Here is a 17502-nt window from a genome sequence, read left to right as displayed (position 1 = left end):
TCCCGAGTATCGACGCTCTCCAAACTGCTGCGGAGACACAATGGCTTTAGTCTGTGAAACGACTCCTCAAGCCGCTGCATGCGTCCCAGCAAGTTGGTTAAACGCCTATTATAGTCTTGCAGTGACATTTCGTCATTCGTAGAATCGATGACCATTGTTTTTCTATTTTTCCCGGACCGGGACTAGCTCAATTTTTTTTTTCAATTTGAATTCATACTAAATTCTTTGATTCTGAAGCTTATTTATCTGGTACCCGATCAGCATGAATAGCTAAGTATAGAGATTCATGTCTTTCAATATGAGCGACTAGATCGCAAACACTTTTGTCTGCAATTGTAGACAAAGAATAAATACAACTCACCTTTTTATGCATAATTGACCACTCCACCTCTTTCTGCAATTAATTACTGAGCGCGAGTTCCCGTTTTTTCCGCTTTCTTTAGCACCGAAGTCAGCTCCGCGCACACATTCACATGCAAATTGATTTGGACTGAGACATTCCAATAAGAGCATAAAATTAGGCTTGCATTAATACCATTAGGTAAGGTGAGACACTAGAAGGAACCATCTCACGATATTGAGTGGGCACACTCTGCACAAGGGAGAGAGAGACACATTTCAAGACTAGGCATCACCCTACACTTTTGCGACACTTGCATTCAGAGCGAGCGCTTACTGCTTCTTTCTACGTTCTTCTTTCTTCTAGTGCAAGTTACATGTATGAGGGAGAAAGCATACTTTTCCCACGCACACACACACACACCACAACACAAGATCACGTGACTAAACGCTCATTTTGCAAAGAAAATAAATGTATGCATATAACAATATGCTTATTTATTAAACAGTATTCTATTGATATATTCTTTTTTCACTTTATAGCAATTTACTTGCACACACTACACTTTTGCATTGCATTCTTCCGCCTTCATAAGCCATTTTGGGACCATTGCACATAAACACTTTTAAACACTTCACACGCTTCAGTTTTTCTCTGCATTCCGCCATTCCGCCACTTTTTGGCTTTTTCGCCGCCGCACTTTATCACACACTTTCACTTGCACTTTAACAACACTTTTGGGACATATTTATTGTTTATTCACTTTAGCACTTCACCTCACAGCAACACTACACATTTTCCGCAGGATTTTCACAGATTTTCGCGTTTTCACGACTTAAAACGCGGAGCTGACTTTAGAACGCGCGCTTCGCCCGGATAGAAAAATTATTATTAGAGAGGGAGAGCGTGACAGATGCGTGCGCGGCTTAGTGCTCGTTCCAATTCCAAGCTTCCATGCTCTCTGGCCCTATTCCTAATTGCTCTGCAATTCCATGAACTCCGGCTACCCGGTGCTCGTTCTAACTGCATGCGTATTGCAAATTTGCAACTGTTTTGGCTCAGCCTCTCTCTCCTCTTCTGCTGAGGGAGTGAAAGCGAGTCTCAATTTCAGTTTTCTCTCCCTCCCTAAGGGATATCGAACGGACACCTTTTGGTGGGAGTGGGAGTGGGAGTATCTTCGCAAATTATACGAACATTTTTATAAATATTGTAAAAAAAGTAGCTTTAGATTATTATTTGTTTGCCAAGCAGGTTGCAGGTATAAATATCTAATCCATATCAAATACATAGGAAATATATAATTTAACAAGAGCTATAATTAATTTACAACTATGATTATCCATCGTGTATATTTTAAAACTAACCAAAGAATTTAACAGAAAGTAATATACTCTCAGAGATGTGTGCCTATTATACGAGATATCCCCGAGAATGTGCCGCTAAAAGAACTTCTCTTGATCAAAATTAACGATTCGCAGCATACCGTGTTCTGCCCCAACAGCCACCCAACTGTGCGCCGGTCTGTTCCAATTGCATCGAACTGTGTTCAAACGCGTCATGGGCAAAAGCTCGTATTCTTTGGGCAGTCGCTTCGGATTGATGTAGGCCGCCTTCTGTACGTTGGTCACCAGAGACAATGGCTTAAGGTTCAAGCCAAAATCACGTAGAAAATCGTCGGTAGTTATAGGTGTATCGGGTGTAGCCGGGGTTGTTAATTCCGTGCTCATATTACACAGATTGCTGGTAGATACGACACGGAATTTGCTCAACATCTTCAGCAGTATGGGCTCCGCGTTGAGCTCACGGACATTGAGGAACACCAAATCCCCATTATCAGTGGCCACCACTTGGATATTCTCCTGCACATTGAAGTGCATGGCTCGCCCAGAGCTAATCGTATAGTCCACAGTTTTGTTGTTAAACAGGATGCCCGTTGGGCTGAGCGATATCAAGCGCGAGTAAACTGCAAGAAACATAAACTTAAATAACGAAATAAATCAAAGAAATAAACAGACTTACAGCGTCGCTGAACATCACTGCAGGCAACGACCAGCGCTTCCCAAATGGGTGGCCAGAAGGCACTGGCCAAATACAGATTGGAGATGGAGTCTTCGTTTAGGGGCATTGGCTGCGACCAGTTGATAATATCATAGATCCATAATTTTCGCGTGGACGTACCAATAGCCAGCCAACGTGGTCCACTCGTGTCATAATGAAGCTCCAAAACTGATTAGTAGAAAAGGCGATTAATAAATTAATAAATCTTTGTGAAAGAAGAAAAACTTACTCTGTATATTATGCTCGCCAAAGTAGAAAAAATGCAAAGGAACAAAGGTTGAGTGATTTTTTTGTTTAAAGCAATTAATGCTCTGCTCATCCGAAATTTCCCAAAAGGCAACGTTACCACTGGCATAGCCAGTCACCAGGAGATTGTGACTAGAGCCCTGCAAATTATAAATATAAATGTAGTTATTTGAATACTTCTAGCCTGAGAAAAAACTCACCTCAGACCAACAGATTTTAGTGCACTGATCCATGACAGGATTCTGCACATCCAGTGTGAGTGTCAGCGTTGACTGCAGTTCAATAACCACATTCCCAGTTGCCTCATCTTCCAGTTCCAGTGGCAGGGCATAGATCTTCACATCGGTTAACGAATTAGCCACCGCCAGCAGACCCAATCGATTGGCCGACTTATCATACCCGCCACTGGGCATAAATGCAAAGGTATGAACAGGTCCATTGGGTACTCGTATGGCATAGTGTAGGCTCGTTTCCAGAGGCCACACTCCTTGCCTCTCCTTGACGCTAGCAGACAACTTGCACTTGAGCAGCATTAACAGGGCATCCGAAAACTTATGCGGTATCTGCCTGGCATGGGCCAGCATATGTTTGCGGAGGGAGCACAGCAGATATTGCTCGGTGACCGTTGGCGGCAGGGGTGCCCAGGCGAGCTGTTTGATAGGTGCTCCCAAAAAGCCAATATGTTCATCTATTCAAGGAAAGTATTTCATCAGTTAAGTTTCTCTCTCTCGGGGGAGTCTCTGGAGATGACTTACCGACTGTTTGGAAGCTCTCCAGCGGTGCCAGCTGCCTCCAATCATCTGCATTTTCCACATCACCATACGCATAGCGCATGGATCTGGTATCCTTGGCAGGCAACAACTCCCTGGCTTCCGCCGAAGAGAGCCTGCAATAGGCAGGCTTTAGCTGTGGATACAAGGCCTCTGCAGCATAGTTTTTATCGGTGCTTTAAAGGTAAATGAAATATAATTAATACAGAAAAATATTCGTAGAAAGGAAATGCTCACAATTGGTTCCATTTTTGTTCCACTTTTTTATGCAGCTTTGCATAGCGGGAGAACACTGTAATGCATAGACATAAAAATATTAAATATATAGTGGAACAATTAATGAATTTAAATGCTTACATGGCTGGCAATTAGTTCCTCCCGTTTGCCTGTCATTCTTCATACTTTTCCCCTCTACATTCTTCCGCTTGACTCGATTAATCTGCTTCAATCTGGGCATATCACTGGGACTGATGTCATCCTCTGTCTGCGCAGCATCCTCGTTGGAATCGACCGCCTCTGAATCGTATTCCTCTGAGGATTCTTTGTCCTGGTTCATATCATAGTCAGATGAATCGCCTTCAAAGTCATCTTTTGATTTGGTATTTGAATCGCGCTCCTCGTTGTCTTGCGTTTTCAGATCCGCCTTGATTTTCTTCAATTTATTTTCGGCTCTGAAAAATCCATTTATGTATTAGAGAGTCAAATAAATTACGTTTTTCTTTGACTTACTTAATGGTGGACTTGCGCTTGGCATGACCCGCGTTCGTGTACATCGGACCCGTAGTTTCCCCTACGTTGACTGCCTCTGCTGCATCCTCCTTCTTCTGCTGCAGGCCTGGACGCTCCTTGCACGATTTCTCATGCGCGGCATGATAGAGCTTCGTATATGTGCGCTTACAGTGCTGACACTCCACTCGATCGTTGTCCCCGCACGATTCCAGATGCATCAGCATGCCCAGGCCAGAGCCCAGCTGGCGACCGCAAAGGCGACACTCCAAATGCTTTGCATGGCCCTGCTTGAGGTAAGCTATCATCATCGCCAACAAAGTTTTTCGGCTGAGAGGCTGCGGTTCTTTGCCCGTGAGCCAACCCACGCCATAATGCTGCCTCAGGTGTGCTGTCCACATGTCCTTGGTGCTGCGGGCCAGGCATAGGCCACATTGAAGGGGTCCCTTGCCTGTACCCTTCTCGGTGAGCTCTTCGTTGGTAGCCAGCTCCTCTCGCTTACGGATGAGCAGCAAACGTTTGATCCAATCAACATTCGAGTATGGCGTCTCTGCCTCTGGCTTATCAGCCTTCTCCTGCTGCTGCTGGGCCATGGGACGTTGCCCACAGCTTTTCTCATGCACAGGATGATAGAGCTTCGTGTAGGTGCGCTTACAGTACTGACACTCGGGCTTATCGTTGTCCCCGCACGATTCCAGGTGCGTCAACATGCCCAGGCCAGAGCCCAACTGCCGATCACACAGGCGACAGCTTAAATGTGTGGCGTGGCCATCTTTGAGATAACCTTTCATCATGTTTAGTACAGCTACCCGTGAAAGAGTCTACAAAAACGAGACAAAGTGTAATCAAAATAGAAATGAATCTTTAAATTTGTATCCTTACCTGTTGCGGTTCTTGTTCTGCGAGCACCCAACCCACTCCGTAGTGCTGCTTCAGATGTTTGTTCCAATTGGCTTTGGTGGTGCGGCCCAGGCAAACACCACATTGGAGCGGACCCTTGCCCTGCTCGTAGAGATCTTCGTTGGTGTCCAGCTGTTCCCGCTTTCGTATGAGCAACAGACGCAGTTGGAACTCATCGTTTGGCTTTGGTGTCGACTCCGCAGTTTGCCTGGGTCTGCCTCTTTTTCTCGTTGGCGTTACCTCAATCGTTTCCTCCTCCAGCTGCAGTTTGTTGAGGGTTTCAGGCGTTGGCGTCGTAGTTGGTGTTGCTTCTGTCACGGCTGCTAAACTTTTTCTACCTCTTTTGGCTGGCACTTTAGCTGTTGTCGTGGGAGAACTGAGTCTCGCTTGTCGCTTGCGATTGGGGCTCATAGATGGGGTGGACTCAGGCTGATCTTCGTCTTCCGCTGGCGTTGCTTCAGGTAGAACTGGCACTGACTCGGTGGAAGTACTTCTAGTTGCGCGCTTTCTTTTGCCACATGGCGATGGTTGTGCTTCATCTGGTACATCTGAAGTATTTTCCTCTTCTCTTGGCTCCTCTTCTCTTCGCTTGTGGGCCTTGCTGTTTGCCCTTTTTGGTCTGCCTCGTGGCCTACGCTGGCCTTTCGCCTCTACCGTTGGTTGTTCTGGTGGTTCTTCTATACTGGAAGTCTCCTTTAAGTCTGTTTCTATCTGGCTGGTTTCACATTCATTGGAATCCTTTTCGCTTGGTTTATCTTCATGTCTTGCTGAATCTTTTGATTCTGTCACAGATTCTGGCTCCACTGCAGCTATTTCTGGACTTTCGCTGACATTAATTGAGTTCGATGGCGGCACCGCTGTTGCCGTTGACAGTTCCTCTTCAGTCTTCGAATCTAACTGAGGATCTGTGTCTAGTTCTGTGCTTATTTCCGCAATAGCTTCGCATTTTTCGGCAACTTGTTCGCTTATTTCTTCCACTTCCATTGAATAAAGTGTTTCCATTTGCATGGGACTAGCATTGGACTCGCTGTCTGCGTGTTCCGCTTCCGCTCCCCTTAAGTCATTTTTTTCTCCTCCTAAAAGTGTTTGATTTTCATTATTTGACTTCTTTGGGTTCTCCTGTTGGTTCTCCTCCTCCGTTTCGTCATAGTCCGGCGTAGCATCATCACTGATATCCGTTTCGTTGCATCTAATTTGCTTGCCTCGCTTGAGACTCGCTTCCTCTTTGACAGGTTGCTCCTCCTCTTTGTTATCAAAGCCCAGGAACACGGATGCATCATCATCGCTGGTGCTGGAAGTGGGAATGCGACTTCCTGCTCCGCTAACACTGATGGGTTGGCCAGCTGCAATGGAACCGATTCGTGGGGATCTTTTGTTGAGAACAGGGCGTGTCTTGACTAGTTTCTTGCGGGGCGCTGCTTGGTTGGGCGTGGGAGACACCCTCTTGCTCTGTGGCACGATCTTTTCCGCTGACAAATGGCTCATTAAATTGTTAATTCCTGTGGGAACTGGATCCTGGGACGGGGACTTGGTTTCAGTCTGAGACTGTTTGCGGAAAGGCAGCAGCGCTTCGCCCTGTTCTGCTGGTGGCTCCTGCTGGAGGACATCCAATAGCAGGGACACATTGCTGCTGCTGCTGCTGCTGCTGCTGCTGCTCGTTGTGGCTACATCTGATTGATCTTCTCTGCTGTTGTTCGATTTATTTGATTTATTCTTTGGCATTTTTGGTGGATGATAGAGTTGGTTTAAATCACGTTCTGTTGAGGGTTTTGGTGGCGTGTCCTCTTGTGGTTTCAGCACCTCTGATCCAGCACATCTACTGACTAGTATCTCTTCGGGTTCTTCGTTGTTTTTTTCTCTGACTTCTGCTTCTTTTCCTGCTTCTACTGCACACTCCCCCACATCCCCCGCATCTGCTTGGACCTGCAGATCATTTTTAACACTAGATAAATTAAGGTTTACTTTGTCTTTAGCTGTTATGCCTTCATCCACTGGTTTAATTACCTCAACTTCTCTCCTTCTGCCATAACTATCCTCAAGGAAACTCTGATCCATTGTCGGTTCCTCCTCTTCTGGTTGCTCCACTTCGAGTCTTGCCCTTTTCGCATCGTTGAGCTCCTTTTCAGGACTGACCGCTTTGGTTTTAGGTGGATTTGCTCGTTTCGAGCGTTGCACTAAATTTACTTTACCCTTCTTAAACCTCGTTGGCCGCGGGGCTGGCTGTGGTTTATCCTTTTCCTTGCTGGGGGCTGCATTTGAAGCTGGGTTTGGCACACTTTTGGCTTCTGTTTCCGACTTCTGTGGATCTGTGGCTTCCTCCCAAATTTCTTTGACTGCTTTTTGGGCCCTTTCTTCTTCATCTTTGGACATTTCTTTGACTGTTTTATCGGACATTAATGCTTCGTCGTTGCACTTTTCCCTGACTGTTTCCTCTGTAATTGATGCTGGATTTTTTGACATTTCACTGACATTTCCCTCAGTATTTTCTGGCACATTTTTAGACATTTCCCTGGCTGTTCCCTCTATCATTATTGGTTGATTTTCAGAAATTTCACTGGCTTTTCCCTCCGTCATTCCTGGCACATCTTTAGACATTTCTCTGGCTGTTTCCTCTGTCCCTTCTGCCGGAGCTGATTTCTCTTCAAGCAGCTCTTGCAGCTGATGTTCCTCCGTTAAAATGATCCTCATGTTGGCTTCTGGTTGGTCCCTGCGTGTCACCACGCTACTCTGCAGCTTTAACGCATTCGGACTGAACCGCAGGACACTCTCCCTGTCCTCATTCACATCCAGAGTAGCGTGGAGTATATCCATATCATCCAGCTTCAGTATCTTGCCAATTGGCAACTCTTCTTCGGGTTCTATGTCCTTTGGTGGCTCCTCCACGGTGGGCTGCATGCTGCCTCCTCTTGAGCCAAAGAGCGCGCTCATCATTTGCTCTTCTGGCGACAGCTCTATGAAGCTGCTCTCATCCAGCGGATTGTCAGCGGTCAGTTGGGCTATAAAGTCCACAGCGGAGAGTACTTTTGGAGCAGGAGAAGGAGAGGACAAGGGAGATGTGGACGGGGATGGCGAGAAACTGACACGAACGGGACTAATGTCTTCTGTGATTTTGAGTGGGGAAACTGTGGCAGGAGCTGGCTTCTTTTCCACCTGCTTTACCTGGCTGTGGATCTGTTTGGCCATCTCGGCTAGCTTCTCCCGCGACACCTTCAGTTTGTTGGCATTCAGAATCACCTTGGTCTTGGAGGAGTTGGGACCGGGATAAGTCTGCACCTGTCGTGCCATCACAGGCACTGGCTTCCCCTGAGACCTGGAGGTCTGTGGCATCGTAGAAGAGTTGGGCAGACGTAGATCACTCAAATCGATCTTCTCCTCTGGCGCCAGGACCTTGTTCTCCAACACAATCAACGGCGGCGATGGAGCCTTGTGGATCAGTGGCACCACTGGCACTGGCTGGGGCTGTGGCACAGGCTGCTCCTGTTGCTGCTGCCTGCACAACTGCTGCATGCTGGGTCCGCACAAGGCTCGGTTCTTGGGCAACTGATTCACCAGATTCAGCAGCAACGGCGGCTGCTTCGATCGCACAGTCACATCCGCCTTGGCTATGGGCGACATGAAGAGACTTGGCGGGGATGTTGAGGAGGATGGTGATGCCGTTGTGGTCAATGTGGCTGGGGATGACTTCGGAGTGTTTAGCGTAGACGTAATCCTGCCCTTGTTCAGTATCCGATTCTTGATCAGAGTCTTTAAATGCTGCGACCGTTCGGCCACAATTTCTTCGGGTATCAATTTTTCAATGTACTTCGAGATGGTGGATCGGTTTCTTCTGGACGGTGGAGCTGTTAATAAATAAGATCAAATATAGTCATTAAAGTTGATAAATCAAAAAAAATACCGGAACATCATCCACGCTGGGTTTTGAACCTGAGCCAAAAATAATTAAAGGCTCATCCGTTGTGGCTCTGGCTCAGACGTTGCTGCACATGTCCCAAACCTCATTTACAGTGCACGCTAACAGGCTGTGCCATTGATAACATCTAGATAAACCTGACCAGAGTGTCAGTTGACAGCATTATCCATTGAATGTGTTTTAAAAAGAAATTATAATTTAACCGATATTAATAATTGTCCTTTAAAATTAAACTCTAAGAAACAGTAATTAATTAAAGTCTTATTAGCGCACAGTGCATGGGAAGATCTTGCAGAATCTTTACACTGTAAACACCTCCCCAAGAAGACCAAGATGAAATTACACAACATGCGAACTAATTTCATCATGCATCAGACTAGGCGAGAGCGCAGCGAGAGAGCGGAAGATGTGCATTTACAATAACAAAACCTGTCACATAATTGCAGTAAAAGCTCTCTTCTTTTTTTCCACCCACTTCGTATCGTACTCTTTCTACACACACACAGACAACCCATGCTGGGTCTTGAACCCAGGCCAAAAAGCAAGCCCTCTCCCGCGTGCGATTGTGTCCTAGACCCTAACCTCAATTGCGCAGCACTTTTACCGTCTACGCCATCGAAAGACTGTAAATAAGGGCAACCAAAGAGTCACTTGAGGGGAGTTTTAAAAGAGGGGATTTAAAAAAAATATGTAATTTAACCTAGAAGTTTAGCAATAAATGAGTTATTTCATTTTAATTATTTATTTTATATTATATTGCATTTCTATCTCAAATTATATAGATATTTTTCTGTATGGACATTTATAACCTAAAAGGTATAAAATCAAATAGTTCCAAAAGTTTCTGTTGAACATATTGTATCCCTTGGAACATGTTCTAAAAATCTAAAAACATTATTTTATATTTAACTATATAATTTTATTATGCAGTTTTATTTTAATAATATTTTATATATTTAAGATTACAGTTCCTTCTATGTAAAAAGAAGAGAAAGTTACAAAAAAGAGAGGAACAACTATTAAACCCTGATCCTTCTCGAACTCTCACACTCTTGAGATAGTATCAGCTTCCCGCATTGTGAGGCGTCACCTCAAGCACCAGCGCCACGGATAGCGAATTTTGCCGTGCGTCCCAAACCGAGATAGTTGATCATTTTTCATAGCAATTTTCAAAATCATTTGATGCGGCTAACGGATTTTCAAGAATGTCTGTTCGCGGGGAATTTTCTTTTACCTGATTTTGGCTTTTGTTCAATTGAGGCTGTGGCGGTGGCACTAGTCATTGCCGCCGACTGCGCAGTTGTTGTTGCAGCAGCGGCAGCAGGAGCTGGAAGAGAGGTCGCTGCGGGCATTGCAGTTGAGCTTTGCTTTCGCAATGCTTCCGCTAGCTTTATGTCCAAGCCAGCCTGCTTAAGTTTGTTGAAATCCAATGGTATTCTGTTGATTATACGCTTGGGCGGAGCTGCACTTCCGACTACGACTGGCGACTGCGACGGTGGCGTCAGCAGCGGCGTGAATTTGTTGCTGCCACTCGCATGGTTAGAATCGGCCATGTTCGTCGCTGGACCCAATCCCGGATCATTCATTTTAAAAAGAACACTCACGACACACTGCTATACACTATGCAATTGTCTGGTTTAGGCTTAATTTTCGCAACAACACAGAATTCTATCACCAGCCCAGCGGAATGTGCACGCCTATCGTTGGATAGGGTCTGTGGGCGTTTTAGCGCATTCGAAACTTGAACTTGGCCAAAAGGGTATTGGCTTTTGGTGCACCGTCTTCACGACAACGCTTTTAATTCAAATATTTCTCACGGGTTTTCGAAATTATTCAACATTTGAAATGAATAAAAGAACCAAAAACCATGCATGTGCAACTGTATGACCGTGGACTTATCGATTATTGATACCGCCCGACCCTCAGAAACATACTTTTCCATTTTTAAAATATACCATTTTGATATTACGCTTTCCACTATGGATAACTCACGAGCTGTGCACTGTTGCACAACACTGGAATCAATTTAATAAAGTTAAATTATGAAAATTAGGCAATCTTGTAACGAATTAAATGATGATTCGAGTAAAATAACAGTTTCAATTCTGAGAGTCCTAACTAGCCGGTAATATTAAACAGAAAATCAAAGTAGTGGAATATTATTTAAGACTTACGGTATATTCACAGTGCATCTGGAAAATAAAAGGGTATATTTCGGTATATTTTATAGATAATTCCGCGGTCACACTGCCAACAACAAGAATTTTCCGTGACTGAAAAAGCGTTTTTTCCCCGGTTTTCGTGTTAAAATAACTTAAAATATGGACTTTCAAAATCGTGCCGGTGGTAAAACCGGCAGCGGCGGCGTTGCCTCCTGGTCGGAGACAAACCGCGACCGCAAGGAGCGCCTGCGGCAGCTGGCCCTCGAGACCATCGACCTGAACAAGGATCCCTACTTCATGAAGAACCACCTGGGCTCGTACGAGTGCAAACTGTGCCTGACGCTGCACAACAACGAGGGCAGCTACCTGGCCCACACGCAGGGCAAGAAGCATCAGGAGAATCTGGCACGTCGTGCCGCCAAGGAGGCCAAGGAGGCGCCCTCCTCGCTGCTGGCACCGGAAAAGCCGCGCGTGGAGCCCAAAAAGTTTGTGAAAATCGGACGCCCCGGCTATCGGGTGACCAAGCAGCGTGAGCCGAGCAATGGCCAGCAGTCGCTGCTCTTCCAGATCGACTATCCCGAGATTACCGAGGCCATTGTGCCGCGCCACCGCTTCATGTCCGCCTACGAGCAAAAGATTGAGCCACCAGACCGCAAGTGGCAGTATTTGTTGTTTGCCGCCGAGCCCTACGAGACAATTGGCTTCAAGGTGCCGTCACGCGAGGTGGAGAAGAGCGAGGGCAAGTTCTGGACGCACTGGAATCGCGACACCAAACAGTTCTTCCTGCAGTTTGCCTTCAAATTTGAGCCAAAGATTTTGCCACCACCGCCGCCCAATATGCATCGAGCGATGGGTCCGCCCGCGGGCTTTCCCATACCAGGACCACCACGTCCGACCATGCATCCCATGTTCAATGGTGTGCCACCGCCACCACCCATGTAAAACGTACAAAAGAAATTTCAATAAATCTTTTTTATGTAATTTTTCCTTTCTTTGTGCTTAAGAAATTTACAAAATATTTGAAGCTCCCTTTTTTGTAAGTTTCTTGTCTTACAAAGTGTTTCGTTTAAATATATTCCTAAGTTAAAAAATGTACAACTAAATATAGCAACGGATCCCCAAGTTTGCCATTTACAAATGGTTTAACTATTAGATTTTATCGCGCTTCTTGAAGTTCCTCTTCGATGCGCAACGATTTATGATGTCCGAGACGTGTGGTTTATGCTCAAAGATTTTCATTATCTGATTCTGTGACTCGTTGATGCCCTCGGTGATGATCTTGCAGCGTTGAATGTTGCCCTGAAATATCATTAAAAGAGTTAGGTAAGGTCTTGGGTAGATCTTCCTTCGACCTACCTTTAGCAGCTCACTGACTCGCTCCATTTCGCTGAACTTTTCCTTGTTCTTTTCAATGTCCTTCAGCATGGACTCCAGCTTGGACAAGCTAAACGTCTCCGATTCGTTCTGCAAGTACAAAAAAAAATTAATAATCATTTTAACAACAAAATATGGCTCCTTGTATCCCACCAAGTCCTCCATTTGTGAGCGCAAATGATACAGCTTCCAGCCTGCGATTTTTCCCTGTACATTCGGCTGATTGGCCAAATCAATGATCGAAGCGCCACGCTCCTCCCGCGGCTTAACATCCGTATAGCGATGGAAATGATTGTTGGCCAGCTTATGTGTGGGTTTGTATGTCTGTAAATGGAATAAAACATTTATTAATGTCCTTAAGGGCAGCTCTAAGGTTTCTTCCTCACATTTAGCAGCGAACAATTGCGCGGACGTCGCAGCACAAAGTCCACGGGATTGGCATTCTCCTTGTTACCCGCCACGGCAGGCGCACTGCTGCGATGATTGATGTCCGCCGAAGTGCTGCTGCTGCTGGGTCCTGCAGCGGCCGCCACCAGCAGTCCACCATTATTGTGCTTTTGCATGTAGGCAGCGGCTGTGGCTGCTGCCGTTGGCTCTGCAGTTGGTGGCGGCAGCGATAGCGATGCCTGACTTTGCGTAGAGTGTTGACTGTCATTGCTGGAAGAGGATTGGGATTCAGTTTAGATGGCAATACAGTTCCACACAGAGTAAAGCTTACGTGGAGCGTCTTGGCTTCTTTCTGACGGAGCAATCGTAGCTGGAACTGGAGCTGCTGCCTGTGCCATTCATGCGTGCAGCTGCTGCCGCCTGTTGCTGCTGTTGCTGGAGTTGCCCCAAGAGACTTGACTGCTGTGACAGCTGCTGCTGCTGCTGCTGTGGTGTGGGTGCCTGCACATCCACAAAGGCACTAGAACGGGCACCACCCAGCGAGGCATGGGAGAGGCTCTGCTGCTGCTGCTGCTGCATGGACTGATGCGACGAGTACAACTGCAAAAAGAAACCTCCACCGTTTAGTTTCCATATTCAGCATCAACTTATCTAACTCTCACCTCATTGATGGGATTAAAATGCGTGGAATTATCGCGACTGCTGGGTGCAGACGCTGCCTGGGGCTCCCCTATGCGATCCTGCAGCTGCTGCTGATCCACACCGGGCGAGGAGTTCGCCGACACTGTGGTGGAGCCATCCGAGGAGGCAGGCGAATCGGCGCGTAAATTTCTCACCGCTGTCGCTGCTGCCACAACCGCTGTTGTCGCACGTTCTCGTTCCTTCTTGGCCAGCGCCTCCACAGTCAGCGCAGTGCTGGTCACGGCCACAGACGAAGCCACAGACACGGACACAGGTTGCAAATTGAATGTGGAGCCAGCGGCAGAGACGAGACTCGGTCCGCTGGTATTGCTGGCCATGGAGAGCAGCGTCGGTCCCAGATTCTTGGCTGCCCTAATGGGCGATCCTTCGGCCACACGTTTGCCCATAAAACTGGACACGAGTGTGCTGCCTGCGCCGCCAGGTCCGCTGATCGTTGCCGGTTGGCTGCTCACACCGCCCGTGGTCACCTTCACGGACGTGTGCAGCGGTATGACCATATGTTGGGGTGGAGCGCTGTTCCCACCCGCTGGTATAATCAGCTGCTGATGGCCAATGGTGCCGCGTGGTTGCCCGGCTGCTGCTCCTCCCACTGTGGCGCCCGATGGCAACACCGTGAATGTTGCCTGCGAGCCAGGACCCGCTGCACCCACACCCATTGGCGCATGGCTGGGAAATGGCAATGATGATACAGACAAGCTGCCGCCTGCACTGCTCACCAGCTGCGCCTGCGATTGAGTGCTCTGCGTGAGGGTCGTTGTGGTCAGCGAGAGGACGCCCGTGGAGGCTGAAGCCGGCATCGATTCGTAGTAAATGGTCGCAGAGCTGCCTTTGTCATCAATCTGTAGAGCAAAACTCTCGTTTAGAAACAGGATCAACCCTTCGTGCAATCACTCACCTTCATCAGTTGACTCTGTGAGGCCACAACTGGGTTCCAGGCACGCGGGAAACCCGTTACTGTGGTTCCACTCTGATCCGCACCCATCGCTCCACCCGCTGTCACGGCTGGCGTCATCATCATCTTGCCCACGGTTATGCCGCTGGCATTCTTGATGGGCGTTAAGGTGCCCGTGAGGGCATGGCCTCCGCCTCTTCCACTGATTGTAAGCGGCAAAACTGTGGCCCCACCTGCCGCTGCTGTGGCTTGTCCGCTGACGGAGTTCGGATTAACCACGCTGCCGGAGACGTTCGGCACGGGCACTGCCTGTATGCTGGCCACGCCCACGCCCTGTGGCGTCATGTTGGGTGCTCCACCGCCTCCGCCAGGCGTTGAGAGTTTGCCAATTGGATTCAGTTGTGTGATCGTCAGCGATGGCTGCACCTTTGCCGTCATAGTGACGGGCGGGCGTATGCCTGGAAGGGATTTGGTATCAGTATGAGATTCCCATGTGCTTGTGCAGCTTCAATCTTACCCATCTTGGCCGCTGCTGAGGTGCTCATGAGGAAGGGCTGCAGCATCACATTGCCCGCGAGGCGAGCGCCCGCTCCGATTATTTGCTGTGCAGCGCCTGGTCCTTGCTGCTGCAGCTGTATGATGCGCGTGGGCAAATTGGTGGCTGTTAGGGCCGTTCCTCCTAGCCCCGGACCACGTCCTGGACCCACTGTCGCTCCCCCCGACACGCTCACGGGCGTCTGTGAGCCTGACACGCTGGCATTTAGCTGCGGAATGCTCGGCGCACGTATGCTGATGCTCGTCGTGTTCAGCTTGGTGGCCGGAAAACTCTTGCCCAGCGGTATGGGTCGCACCTGGCGGGGTGTCACTGTGGTGCCGCCTGGCGTTGTGGTCGTAACGACGCCTCCTGCCGTGGGTGTTGTCACAGCGAAGCGTGGATTGAACTGCTGGCCCTGTTGGGCATTGGCATTGGGTCCACCCGCTGACACATTCGAGGAGTAGACTAGCGTGGCCTGATGCTGTCGCGGCGGCAGCACAGTGGCCACATACGCCTGAGGACCACCCGCGCCCTGCTGCTGCTGCCCCAGAGGCTGTGCAGCTGTGACGGAAAGAGCTACAAAAGATTGGAGTAACAATTATAGCGGGGAGCTTCGACGGGAGACTTTTCTTTCGCTTACCAGTTGGCGCTTGGACGCCCGTAGTCACCACACTGGCACTGCTCACACCCGCCGAGGTGGTAATGATCCTCTGCCTTGGCTGATGGATGGCACGTATCAGCTGCATCTGCCCGGTGGGACTCTGCATCCAGGTCGCATTGTTGCTCGATGAGATCACTGTTGATGGCTGCTGCGAGGAGACGGCCACGCCGCTTCGGCTCACTGTTGCCGCCGTTCCGCGCACAAATCCCCCAGAAGTGCTCAGCCCAGTGGACGCTGTGGGCGTCACAGTCGCCGACCCGGTGGATGTGGTCCTTAACGGTGTAACCAGCCGCTGGCCAGCTGCCAAGCCGAGGTTCACGCCCACACCCACGCCACCCATCTGCGTGGCCGTGACACTGGCCCGCGGCAGGTAGGTGGCCTGCGTCACGGGCCGCGTGACGGTAATGGAGGCATTGGAGACGCTACGTGCCGGAGTCGCTGGTATGGCTGTGATCTGGGTGCGACCCGTGGCTGTGACATTTTCCAGCTGCTTGATCATCGGCATGACGACACGCACCTGTGTGGACTGGCCACCGGCGCCAATGGCCCGTATGGATGCAGCCGTTGTGGCCTGTCCCGTGTTCAGGGCAATCGGTGTGGCGCCCAGGGATGACTGCTGCACTGTGTTGGCGGCTACCTTGATGGTGCCGCCGCTAAGGATGGGTGTCCCAGTGATGGAGATGCCCCCAACGCCAACATTTAAGCCCGCTCCATCGGTCTTCACGTGTGTGATCTTTGCGGCCACCGTGGAGTGTGCTGCGGAGGGCAAATGGGGCAATGAGTATTTGTTTATGACGCCACGCAGATGCAGGGGCGGATGTGTGTGTGATACCAGGGATGAGGCAGCTGCTGCTGCTGCCGCTGCAGATAATGATAATGATGTTGTTGATGAGGATGCATGGGGCTGCAGGTGTGTGCGTATTTTAATTGTTTTCAATGTTGCTGCGGCTGTGTGTGTGGAGGATTCAATTGATTTTGTGCAATTTTTAACTAAAATTTTTCCATTTAACATTTATCGATTGACGATGGGCCATGATTTTCATGCCAGTTGGCAACTCCGCCAGTAACAACAAAACAGAGACAGAAACACACAACACACACACACAGTAACAGTTATGTACAGCAGCCTTTGCTGCGAAAGTGAGGCACAAAAGAGAAATAGGAAACAAACACTGCGCACAATACATACACGCACACAAACGGTATACGGCCCTATATACATACGTATATGTACATAATATCGTTGCACATACCTGATGGGGTAGGAGCTGTACCTCCGCCGTTGCCTGTTCCCGATCCTCCCGCGCCGCCTTCACTCGACGCACTCATGTTTCTGATTTGAAAACCTGCAAGAAGCAACAACAATGCATTCAATCAGATGCCAGTTCCACGTTCTACATGCCTCTCTCTGCCTCTTATCTATTCTCTATCTATCATTTTTTTCTTTGCACGCACACTCACTCACACACAAAAACAGCGCCAATTCGAAGGCGGCTGTTTTTGTAAAGTTCTACACATACTTGCCTTTTTTGTTGATTTTTTCGTGAATATTATTTAACTATTCTTGCCAAGATATTGTTAGCGGAACAAATTTTCCTTATATTTTCTTTATAGTTTTCACAAGTGTTGTTAATCACGGCTATCGATACCAGCAACTATTCGATTGATATTCTATTACTATCGATGCAGTGCAAAGTGCGCTGGCACAACGAGGTTGCAATCCGGCTGTACGTCAGACCAGGTCAACAGTTCTTGAAAAATTAAAAGGACTACAAGAAACTTTAAAATAAAGGGTTTGAATTACGAAAAAAAACTAGATGCCATTAAGTAACCAACATC

The 17502-nt window shown here is 48.2% G+C and overlaps 3 protein-coding genes across 6 annotated transcripts; 1 reads left to right on the top strand and 2 right to left on the bottom strand.

The window, feature by feature from the left end:
• Nucleotides 1-1591: 1591 nt before the first annotated feature.
• On the bottom strand, nt 1592-10839 carry LOC117579300. Of its 2 annotated transcripts, XM_034265108.1 has the most exons (11): nt 10185-10839; nt 7045-8879; nt 5023-6963; nt 4144-4961; nt 3772-4085; nt 3652-3706; nt 3400-3590; nt 2845-3332; nt 2628-2784; nt 2360-2566; nt 1592-2303 (listed from the first exon to the last, which is right to left on the bottom strand). In XM_034265108.1, the coding sequence occupies exons 1-11, from the start codon at nt 10534-10536 to the stop codon at nt 1780-1782; spliced, it is 6882 nt and encodes a 2293-aa protein (XP_034120999.1). In that variant the 5' UTR covers nt 10537-10839; the 3' UTR covers nt 1592-1779. The 2 variants fall into 2 exon arrangements, with proteins under 2 accessions (XP_034120999.1, XP_034120998.1); XM_034265107.1 differs by having other exon boundaries at nt 5023-8879.
• Nucleotides 10840-11190: 351 nt separating this feature from the next.
• Nucleotides 11191-12093, top strand: LOC117579245 (splicing factor 3A subunit 2). The gene has a single exon (XM_034265032.1). The coding sequence runs from the start codon at nt 11272-11274 to the stop codon at nt 12052-12054; it is 783 nt and encodes a 260-aa protein (XP_034120923.1). The 5' UTR covers nt 11191-11271; the 3' UTR covers nt 12055-12093.
• A 49-nt stretch (nt 12094-12142) lies between these two features.
• LOC117579244 (mucin-19) lies at nt 12143-17313 on the bottom strand. Of its 3 annotated transcripts, none has more exons than XM_034265029.1 (11): nt 17188-17313; nt 16917-17009; nt 15643-16611; nt 14985-15578; nt 14471-14925; nt 13536-14414; nt 13205-13473; nt 12873-13143; nt 12640-12810; nt 12469-12576; nt 12143-12411 (listed from the first exon to the last, which is right to left on the bottom strand). In XM_034265029.1, exons 2-11 carry the CDS (start codon nt 16990-16992, stop codon nt 12262-12264), a joined length of 3942 nt encoding a protein of 1313 aa, XP_034120920.1. In that variant the 5' UTR covers nt 16993-17009; nt 17188-17313; the 3' UTR covers nt 12143-12261. The 3 variants fall into 3 exon arrangements, with proteins under 3 accessions (XP_034120920.1, XP_034120921.1, XP_034120922.1); XM_034265030.1 differs by having other exon boundaries at nt 15643-16524; XM_034265031.1 differs by having other exon boundaries at nt 15643-16419.
• Nucleotides 17314-17502: the final 189 nt, after the last annotated feature.

This window comes from Drosophila guanche, unplaced genomic scaffold (genome assembly GCF_900245975.1).
Source record: "Drosophila guanche unplaced genomic scaffold, DGUA_6, whole genome shotgun sequence".
Classification (NCBI taxonomy): Eukaryota; Metazoa; Arthropoda; class Insecta; order Diptera; family Drosophilidae; genus Drosophila; species Drosophila guanche.
This window is presented reverse-complemented; position numbering and strand designations above follow the sequence as displayed.